The 11,918-nt window shown below is 26.8% G+C and overlaps 1 protein-coding gene across 1 annotated transcript; it reads left to right on the top strand.

The window, feature by feature from the left end:
* Positions 1-3,651: 3,651 nt before the first annotated feature.
* Positions 3,652-11,297, top strand: Bm3830 (Uncharacterized protein; the record flags this gene model as incomplete). The annotated part of the gene is made up of 16 exons (XM_043080177.1): positions 3,652-3,857; positions 4,069-4,160; positions 4,309-4,431; positions 4,888-4,989; positions 5,370-5,460; positions 5,751-5,811; positions 5,980-6,141; positions 6,787-6,997; positions 8,453-8,550; positions 8,863-8,973; positions 9,258-9,395; positions 9,664-9,783; positions 10,200-10,255; positions 10,617-10,697; positions 10,849-10,932; positions 11,108-11,297. 16 exons carry the CDS (start codon positions 3,652-3,654, stop codon positions 11,295-11,297), a joined length of 1,926 nt encoding a protein of 641 aa, XP_042936111.1.
* Positions 11,298-11,918: the final 621 nt, after the last annotated feature.

The following is an 11,918-nucleotide window of genomic DNA, read 5'->3' as shown; positions in this document are numbered from 1 at the left end:
CAATTATACTTCATGCATTTTATCTTCCGGTTAAAACTTATTTCTTATTTCCTTAAGCATAAAGTTTGTCTGAAATATTTTAAATATGTAGCAAGAGATCGCAAATAAGTAAAATGAAGTAAAGCTTTTCGTTAACTTTGTTCAAAGAGAAGAAAAAAACTTCGCAACAAATCATTTTAACAAATAACTAAAAGAAGGAGAAAAAATCCTTTGCTAACTATTTTTTTGATATTAAAAAATGATTTATAAAGTTTTGCGAATTTACTTTTATGTAAGGTTGTATGGATGTGCTATCAGTAGTGTCCTTTTTATATCACTTTGATAAAATATTGCATAAAAGTGAAAGAAATAATAAAACAGGAATTAAAGAGATAACTGCTAAATTTAAATTTTTTAGTTATTTAAGAATTTTTTATTGTTAGTTGTTAAAGTTTTTTTTTTTTTTTGATTATTTTTTATTAATATTACAATATATGAATAGGAAGAAATAAATATCGATTAAGTTGCAACGGCAGGTTGTCATTAAAAGCTTTAATTGTAATCCTTTGGAATTAATTAAGCATCATAAGTAAACATTATGCTAATTTTACTTTACAAATAGTCATTCACGTTTTATTATTACTTAAATTTTATTACATAATAATTAAGTTAAGTGAAATGTAGTAGATTGTTACCTTTCACTTATGCAATTAGTCGAGAAATTACTTTTTCAATATAACAAATGTCTAGTAAATGACGCCAAAAAAAGGAAAAATAAAGTAGACTGACAATTATTGATTACTCTTATCAAGTTTATCCCTCACTGAAGTAAGAAAAAACACTAATCATTAGATTTCGATGTTTACAACACAAAGAAACAGTGATTAACTTATCCGTAATACTCCTCTTATCATTCACTGATCTATTTTTTCATTTATTTTTTAATTATCTGTTCATAACGATTACTTTTGTTACTTTTATATGATTAAAGTGAATTTTTTTTTTTCAGCATTACTTGTCAAATATACAAAATAGAAGCAAATTTCGACAGTAAACTAAGTTTTATTTCAGATTAACCAACAATCAATAAGAACAAACAATTCGTCAATTGTAAATTAAAATTGAGAGATGATAATTGTGGCAACTGAGAATTGCTAAAAATTATTGAAAGATAATAAGAAGTGAACAAACGTTTTTTATTTTTTATTTTTCTTGAAGGTAAACAACAATGAACTTTCTCAAAGAGTTAATCATGTGGTTGCGTACTTTTGCAAAATATAATAAACAAAAACGAATGAATATTCTTCGTTCCAAAAAATTCGATTAACCTAACTGATAATAATTTATTTTTCTGAAATTTAAAATTACCACTCGCACTAAAATAACTTCCTTTGCTTCATATTTTCTCGAAAAATATTTTCATTCTTTTTCCTAATAAATCTTTGGAAAACTCTTCTTTTTTTCTCCCACTAAGCTAAATTTTTCTTTTTTCGTTATTTATTCGTTAAGTTAATTTTTCCATTTTTTTGTTTTGTTTCTGTTTCTTATAGGTTTGCGATAGTATCAGTTATCAGTTAAATTGTTGCAATTACTTAAAAAGTAATGCAAGTACAATTTTACGTTCGTAACCAATTTGCAATATGGCTTTATTAAGTATGCTTGTAATTGCATCATTGATAAAATCGTTTGTACTGGAATTGTATTCCGGAAATAATTAAATTAACTCTTTCTCAAATGATAACTCAAATAACATTTATGCATGCTTCTATTGATTGATAATTTATCTCTTGATCACTATTGTATTCACTATGTTTACTAAAACAATAAACTTCATCCCATGATTTGCAATAACAGTTAAGCATTGTTATTTTCACTGAAACTTTAGCTAATATATAAGCTTAAGTTGGATGGCTCTGTTAGTTTATTATGCTAATGTACCACTTTTTATTTCATCCTTTGAGCAACAATATTTTAGTAGTAATCAAAGTTTTCATATTTGTTGTTCTGGTGCTAAAATGGAAGATGTGGAGAACATGCGTCCTCAGAATACTCCCTTAGGAATCTCATATGAATCTATCCTAGTCCAATCGGCGTAACTTTTTTGATGGATTATTGCGCCATGTTTTCGCTACTACTGCTACTATCATTCTTTCTATCACTCACTTCGATCAGATTAATGACGAAAAAAGAAGAAATCTCTTTGATGTAATAAGCGGTACTTTATTATCGATTAGAGTAACACTTATTTATAAATATTTATTGTCCAACTACTTCTAACTTTTCCTTATAATTATAACTCTAATTAAAGTAATAAAAAAAATTTAAAAAAAAAGTTAGACAATTTTTCCAAATGTTTTTTAATTTAATTTAATTCTCATATGACTACAATAGTAGAAATTGAACGAATCAAATGAATTAATTTTGATATGAAATGATTTTAATAGAGCATTACTTATCAGTATGATACTATGAAAACGAGTGGGCTGATGGCTAGACGAATGATTATTTATTAAATTTCATCTCAAAAAGCTTCCTCTTTCTGCTGGTCGTCTAAATCTACCCTCCCAATAAGCTTAGTTTCATTCACAACTCAGTTAACAGTCTACTTAGAGTGTTTATTTAATTTCTTTTTCTTCTTTGAAATGAATTATTCAATAGATTATTGATTTTTGAACATTAGAACTAGATAATATCAATTATTTGTTGAGATAAAATTTAAACATTATCACATACGTGTAAGCGTCACCACGATATTATGTTGTAATAAAGGATTTTACTACATAAGCACGAGATATCTCAGACAAAATCACACTTGTTCAAATTTTTATTCTAAATTAAAATTCTTCAAAATGATAATCGCAATTGAAGTGGATAAAGAATTTTTGAATCAATTATTCACCCCTATTATTTATTTTTATCATTTTTTTCATCATTATCACATGTATGATATGGATGGGTACGGAAGAGTTGCTTCTTATCATTATTATCAACAACTCTATAATAAATCACTTCTTGGCGATTTTACCTTTGAAGTGTAAACTTTTTGAAATTAGTGAAAGCAGAGGGAATAGCAGTTAAATGATTGCAATTTGCAAGCCGGCAATTCTTTCAGCTTTTTTCACTTCCACAAAATCATACACATTTTTTCTATTCTCTAGCTTGCATTTACTTATACTACATTTTAAGTCTTTCTAAATAATTATTCTACAAATAATACAATATTTTTATCTTTTAATTTCAAAGTAATATTTTATTCATCTCTTTATGGATTTCTTTGCTAATCCGCTCTCTTTCAAACCCATTATTATTATTATTAATAATAATATTGAATTTTTATTTTAACCTACTTTACATTGCTGTCTTTAACAAATTATGAAATGTTAATTTTCTATCGAAATTATAAAAAAAGTTATATATATATCTAATCAATAAGTAAACTAAGCAAGATTATTTCATAGCTTTCTTGATAAACCTTCTACTTTTAACATATATCAATAACTTTTATCCGTTTTTTCCTTTAATTAGAAAATATGCTTCATTTGAAGTTTACTTATTGTTTACTTTCAGGATATATATTTTATTTCCACTGACACATCATTGCTATTCTTTTAAAATTCGAAAAAAAAAATTATCTAACTTTTCGAAACGTCAAAGATTATACTTTATTGCAGGATGAGGAATCGCCGTTTCAATGAAACATTCATACGACGGGCTATAATCTGTTCATTAGCAATATTTTTTATATCTGCCATACAGATGGTTCGTTTAAATTCAGAAGAACAACAACAACTGCAAAAACAACTAATATCATTTCAACAACAACAAACTATAAATTTTCAACGACGAAAATTATTGGGTATTTTACCGGAATGTAAAATGTAGGAGTTTGATTTTATTTTCGTTTTTTTTTTTTTTTTTTTTTTGTTTTTTGTTTTTATTTTCAAGTGATTTTAATTGAAAGAAAAGAAATTTATAGTAAGTATTTTAATACTATATTAATATATATTAATCTATCTTTTTAACCTATTCTGTTCATTTTCTTCGTTGAAGTATTTGACCTTTAACACAACTAATGATATATCAGTATAGTAATGAAACGAAGAGAGTCGTAACAGATTCAAACGATGCAGGTCAATTCCCGCCAGATCAATTTACTCTCGAACAACGACGCCATGGAGCAAGTAACTGATTTATTGAATTAAAATTTTTATATGTTCAGATTTGCAAAATTTGAAGTTTTTAATTGATAAAATTTAATTTGTCTAGTGAAATTATTGTGATAATTAAGTTTTACCGTACAAAACTAATTTCAACAATTGTTACTTATAGTAATCCTGCACATCATTGGTTTGATTTACATGTTCATTGCGCTAGCCATTGTTTGTGATGAATTCTTTGTGCCATCATTGGGTGTTATCACTGATAAGTTGGCAATCAGTGATGATGTCGCAGGTAAAGATTGATCATATTTGGTAAGCAGTACGTTAGGTAACCTTGCTTGAAACAGCTTATGAATAGCATAGTGATCGCGAGTTAGTGGACATCTGAAAGAGGGATATGAAAATCAAAAGTGAAAACATCAAATCAGGGCGAAGAAGGCAACACTGTACTTTCAGATGGTAGTGTAATTAATTAATAAAAAATTTTAATCCATTATCACCTTTGACCCTGCTTAATTGAAATATCTTTTTTTCTTTCCTTTCCTCTTTTTAAGAAGTCTGTAATCTTTGTTGAGTAAAAAGGAAAGGTCATTCCATGACATAGCAATTAATCATTTGCACTGTCGGTATTATTTATAAAAATGTGAAACAGATTCTATTTGATAAGAAAAAAGCTGAAATATTATTTCGTTTTCACCTCATTTTTATTCTTTCACTTTATTTCCTATACTTTTATCCAAATAATTAGGTGCGACATTTATGGCTGCCGGAGGTTCAGCACCGGAATTTTTTACATCTGTAATCGGTGTTTTCATTGCCCAGAATAATGTTGGCATTGGTACCATTGTTGGTAAGTTTTATGTTTAATTCAAACTACTTGATGCATGACGATGATGATGATGGTGATGATAATGGTGATGATGATGATGGTGTCATGTGATAATAATAGTGATGATTGGTAATGATAATAAGATAGTAATAATAATGGTGATTATTGATGATACTAACAACGTTGACGATAATGATGCTAATAATGTTGATATCGATAGTAATAGTAATAGTGATAATAATAACGGTGTTCATGATGATAGCGTTTTAATGATAATAGTGATGATGATGCACATTTTGTTATCAAATGTTTATTTTAGCATTTTGAATTCCCCAGATGACTATAATCAGATTTATCTTAATAATAAAGTTATGCTTGAATTATGCTTATCAATATTTCAGGTAGTGCCACTTTCAACATACTCTGTGTCCTCTCTTGCTGTGCAATATTCTCTCATAGTGTTTTGCATTTAACGTGGTGGCCTTTGTTCAGGTATATATACATTATCAAATCATAAGTTGCTTTAGTATTCAAAATCTGAAAGACTAAATTCCTGTCTCATTCGAATCAGTTTTTGCTTCCTAAATTTACAAGAAAATTTTAACAAAATTGATTTAGTAATTTCAAAAAAATACTGTATATTGGTGAAATTTTATGATAGTCTTATGATATGATATCACATAACTTTTGTTGCATGATACGACAATAGTATAAACATCAAGATTTTAACTTCTTCGAATCATCTCGTTAATTATCGATGCTACTTTTTTTAATTTTTGCAGAGATGTAGCATTTTATGTGATTGCATTATTCATGTTGGTTATTTTCTTCCTAGATGAACAGGTTAAGCAAATTTATTTTTTAAAAAAGATTAAATTTAGAAAAGTTTAACAGAAATAATGAATTAGTCAATGTTATATTAAGTAATTATTATTGTGAAAATTTTTATTTTGTGAACAAATTGTTGTAGAAGAGAATTTTTCGATTTATATATTTTTTTAATTAATTCAGATTTTTTGGTTCGAAGCATTTGGTTTATTTTTCATTTATTTATTGTATTGTACATTTATGAAATATAATGAAACTGTCGAAAATTTCGTTAAATATTGCTGTTCGGGTAAAAAATCAGGAGAAGAGGAAGAAGAAGGTAACAAAGTGCGAGGAACAGAAGAGGTAAACAAAATAACATTTTTGCATCAATAATTACTTATGATTTTTTTTTGTAAAAAAGAGTGAAAAAAAAGCTAATAAAAAAATTTAAGTTCAAAAATTACAAGTATTAGTCTCTTATATTTATTTTAAACCAAAAAAAAAAATTAACTCTAATGCATTCTTAACATAACTTACTTTCTACTAATTGAAGTCTAAAAATCAATTGTCATATTTTCCTCACAACGCTCTATTTTAAAAGCAATAAATGAATTTCACTGTGTGAAAATGCGTGTGCTTCAACAAATTTATTTAAGAGAAGAAAAATTCTCCGATTTCTTTGATAAAATGAAAAAATGATTTTACTTCGCATGTCATTCACATATTTTTGAATAGAAGAAAAAAATAGCAGAAAAAAAATATAATTATTTTTAAAGCTTTGAAAAAATTTATGTAAATTTTTTCGGACAACACTTTATCAAAGTGAAATATTCGGTATTTAAGGTCACACAAAAAGTTTTGAATAAAATTTGAAAATTAGATATTTGATAACGAAACTTTAAAGGTAATAATGTCAACGGCATTAATTATTAATTATAATTATTTGGCTGATTATTTTAACTAATTAAAAATGTTTCATATCAAATGCTTTGTTAGACTAAATTTTAGAAAGAGAATACAGTAAGATACATCGATGGTAATACGATCGTATCGCGAACACAGTCAGTGCAACACGGTCGAGCAGCACCGGACGATCAGCAACAACGCAATTCGGTTTATGGGAGATCTAACAGATCAAACTCATGCATTCGAGCATACGATAATACTTCACGTCGTCAGTCTTTTCCAATTTTGCATAGTGGCGCAATTTTCCGGAACGGTATTATCCAGCTTTTATCCCAAGGACTTGATCCATTACAAGAAGGCATTAATGAAGGCATGTTTAAGCTATGGCTATTACTTTTCATTAATTAATTTACCATTTTTTATTGCAGAAAATTGTCCGTTTAAAATTTCAAACTCAAATAATTTAATTCAAACAATTTTGTTCAAATAAACTGCTTCAAAGAAATGGCCCTAGTTACTAGCAAGCAAATTAGCATCTTATGTGGTTGTTTATGAGGCTGAAAAAATGACAATTATTGATCATAACAAATTTGTTTGACAAATTTGAATTCTAAAAAAAATTTAAAGAATCTAAATTTGAAATGTTTAAAATAAACTGTCATATTATGTACTTTCTTTTTTGCCAGTTATACACAAATTAATGTTTGTTTACTGACTTTTATCATCAATGAATTATTTCAATTAAAATTTATTTGTTCCTTGTTTTGAAGTATTGTGATTATTTAGTTAATTGCAGTTGCAGTTACTTAAAATCGATAATAGCTGAAACCTTTCAGTACACAAACTATCATATTGTTTTGCTAAGAGCATTTGAATGATATTTGCAGAGTGATCGAAATGATTGACTAAATAGTTTTTTCTTAAATTTTATTTCATACACAAAGAACAAATGCGTTTTTCATTATGATGCAAGTTTTGTAATCAATCATCATATGAATTTTGAAATTCAACACAACTTTTATGTTTTCTTTTTAATTCGTTCCATCACACACACAGTCACATACACAGGACATACACACACAGACACACACACATAAGCATACATATGAAAGTTAATATTAATTTTTCACACACACAGTCACATACACAGGACATACACACACAGACACACACACACAAGCATACATATGAAAGTTAATATTAATTTTTCTCACAACTAAATCGAAATAAACTTTTGAAGAAAGTAAAAAAGAAAAAGGATTGAGTGAGATGGGACATTTTAAATTTGTGGTACATACGTAAGCACTTTAATGATTCCAATTTAAATTTAACAGCATTTTTTGCAATTCATAGCATTATTGAAATTCGCCTATGGATAAAAGTTTTAGTAGGAAAACTCTTTTCCTAATTTCATAAACCTCATTTTCAAAAAAAAAACCTATGCAGTAATTCACTACCCAAAAATTTGTTCAACCATTTTTTCCGATGTTTTTTTTTTTCACCTTATTGCATTTTTATCAATTTATATCAATTATTTTGAAAATAATCTCTTTTAAAATGAAAAAAGGTAAATATCAAAAGTATGCAAAATCATTTTTATAAAATTTGTAATGTTTAAATATTATTTCTGTTAGTTATTTTATATCAAAATTATCTTCCGAGGATAATATTATTACTGCGATCTGAAATTTCAATGCAATTTCAAAAAAGCTTTCAGTAATAGCCGTTTTTGCACTTATGTTTAAACAATGATAAATTTTTCTTTCAGGTTCCAATGTACAGAATGAAAATAATGGTACAATGCCGGCGCAAATTACGCTTGATGAAATTGTTCGTGGCTGGAAATACCATCCAAATAATCAAAAGGTAATAAATATTTCAAAAGAAATTGACAAAGCGTTAAAAAAGAATCAGAGAATTTTAATTAAATTAAACCTACTCCAAGTATATGTATAATGTCTAAGTTGGTTTGTTATCATACTAAAAGCACTAAGATAGTTAATGATAACACTTGAATTTTCCAAATTATTACTGCACTTCTATTCTATGATATAATATTCTAACTCAATTGTATTTGTATTTCAATTAAATAAATTTTTTGAAAAATTAAAGATGTCTTATACAAATTAATTTAATTTTTTATTACTATAAAACGAAATGAATTAGTTTTGATATCAGGCTAACGCAGTTTGTGAAATGGAACGTAGAGATTCAGAAATGGGTCCACGAAGTACTTTGACAAGTAAACGTACCTCAATATGTCCCAATACGGCTTGCGTTTCAGAAATAGTAATTTTGTTTTTTACCATACATTTTAATCGATTTTTTTACTTTTTGTTGTCTTGAAACACTTAATAAACTTTTTAATTGAAAACTTAAAGTCGTGACATCTTATAAGTTCTGAAAAATAGTAACTAAAAAAAAGCAACTTTCAAAAATTACAAAAAAATAAAACAAAAAAAATCGTGTTCAAAACTAATTATAAGATCTCAATTAGTAGCAATTCTAATCTCTCAAAACATAAAAGTAATAGTTAAAAATTATCAGTGAAAAGATTCAGACTTTGATTATAGAAAGAAATGCTTGAAGAAGATGAAGAGAAGCCATTGGATATGTCATGGCCTGAAAAATTACATCGCCAGCTTCTTTATCTGTTCTTATCACCAATTTTATTCCCATTATGGGTGACACTTCCTGATGTCAGGAAGCAGGTGAGAATGCTTGTGTATGATTATTTCTTATAAAAATTACTCATTGAAAAAAGAATTTAATCAAAAAAAAGTGTTTTATGAAACTTGTTGATTCGATCCAAATTGAATTTGTTGAGAACTTAGGTTTAAGTTTTCCATCAAATTTTAAACTTTTTTCCTTTCTTTTTTTTTTCATTCAAGCATCATCTTTTAATCCATAGAGAATTGCGAGACTTAAAAAATTATATTTGAAATTGTCATTTTCAATTCTAAATAATATCTGAAATAGGATGCTCGCAAATGGTTCCCATTTACATTTATTGGTTCCATTTTTTGGATTGCATTTTATTCATATATAATGGTTTGGATGGCTAATACTATTGGCGAAACAATTGCTATGCCTACAGAAGTAAAAATAAAGTCTACTCACCCACAATAATTAATTAATAACAAGCAAGTGTGACAGTTATCTGTCACCACGTAAGATCATCAGGAGATGATGATAATTATGTTATCATCATTCCTATCAGTTAAGTGACTATAAACACAATGCATCTTTCAGTATTCTAAAATACATAATACTTTCTCAAAAAAGAAGAAAAATAAGAGAATTTTTGAACAAATTAAGTAAAAAAAGAAACAAATTATTTGCTTGTTTCAGTGACAATTTCAGTGTGTCTTTTGATTTGAATAAACATTGAAATAAATAAATTTGAAATATAATGAATTAAATTTATTTATATTACACGACATACAAATATGAGAATAGAAAATTTGTAAAATCTGTATAATGTAATATTTAAACAAATTGTATTATAAATTTAGGTAATCGGATTAACAATATTGGCTGCAGGAACAAGCATACCTGATTTAATCACCAGGTATGATTAATTTGATCGTTCTTTTCGTGTCATAACAAACAAATAGAATTTGATTGTAAGATTTGATAGATCTATTTTTGAATAATGTAATACAGCATGCATGTAATATGAATGCAAGAGCAATGGATTGCAGAAGATGATGTTATCGCAGAATCTTAATAATGTTGACAAAGCAAGATTTTTGCATTCATTTCTTAAATTATTTATGAGATTTTCCTTTAGAATAATCTCCACACCAAAAATATCTTACTAATTTTCCTACTAAGACATATAAAAATCAATCAAATGTTTATTCGGAATTTGATAAAAATTGCTATATATATATTTTAAATGAGCTTCAAAAGTCAATTAATTGTTTAAGTGTTATTGTGGCAAGGAAAGGACTTGGTGATATGGCTGTGTCCAGTTCCGTCGGTAGCAATATTTTTGACGTGTGCGTTGGGTAAGTTAATCAGCACCTTAAAATTTCAAAACTTTGGATAAGGATTAAAATTAAATCTCAAAATTTCGAATAATTATGTGCACAATACAATATTGGTATTCATAAATGTTACCTAATCTATTGCTTTACATATTAGGTATTTTTTTTGCAGGCTACCAATTCCTTGGTTATTATTTTTCGTCGTTGAACCTCTTCGTAATCCTGGTAACGCTCAGAATTATATTTCAGTTTCCAGGTAAAACTTTAGGTTTTTTAAAAGATTTGTTCGTTTTAATCCAAAGCATCACTGTAAGAAAAGAATGTGACAAGAATTTTCATTAAAATAATTCTACAACATTTTTACATACAATTTCTCTCAATTCTGAACGAACGTTTGAAAAATAAAAAAATGTTAACCTTTACCTTTGCAGCAACGGTTTAATATGTAGCGTCGGTATGCTATTCATTATGCTTGTCGTACTTGTCGCATCTATCGCATTGTCACATTGGAAAATGAATAAATTATTCGGTTTTATTATGATTATATCATATATTGCATTTTGTATTTTTGCAGTTGCTCTTGAGATGGGTCATTTTGCATGTCCACTCAAAATATGCTAATTACCTTTTAACATAATTCATAAAAAGTAATGAAAAAAAGAAAGAATTATACAGTTTACGTATGCAAAACACTGATAGAAAATGAATGAAATTCACTAATTTCAAATAGCACTTAAGAGTTTTACATGAATGCCCCATAAAAAGATGAAAGAATTATCCATCAATTATTTCACATAACGTTTGTTTGTTAATTAAAAAAGTATTGGTCTCTTGTAATTTTGTACATAAATTCAAATTATCATATATTGTTACTCTTCGCAATATATTAATGTATTATATAGTTGTAGCAATACAATTTAAATGAATAGTAAATGAACAAATGTAAATTTTCACTTGTAGTTTGTTTGCTTTCAGTTGTGTGTAAGATTTTTAATTAATTTACTTTTAAAATTAATTTCAATTAGAATTGATACTAATTAAGATAAATGAAATAAACGTTAACAAGATGATTAAAATAAGTGTTTAAAAAATCTAAAAAGACGCATGCAAAAAAAAACTTTATTTATTGAAATTGTTGAAAAACTGACACCTCATGTGATAAAAATTTTCTGATATAAATAGTTCCTGATCTTAAAAATCATCGATTTATTGATTGATTGCATCTAATAAACAATTTATTAC

The sequence above is a fragment of the Brugia malayi genome (genome assembly GCF_000002995.4).
Source record: "Brugia malayi strain FR3 genome assembly, contig: Bm_v4_Chr3_scaffold_001, whole genome shotgun sequence".
In the NCBI taxonomy this organism is placed as follows: Eukaryota; Metazoa; Nematoda; class Chromadorea; order Rhabditida; family Onchocercidae; genus Brugia; species Brugia malayi.
The sequence above is the reverse complement of the archived record's forward strand: the minus strand, read 5'-3'. Positions and strand labels throughout refer to the sequence as shown.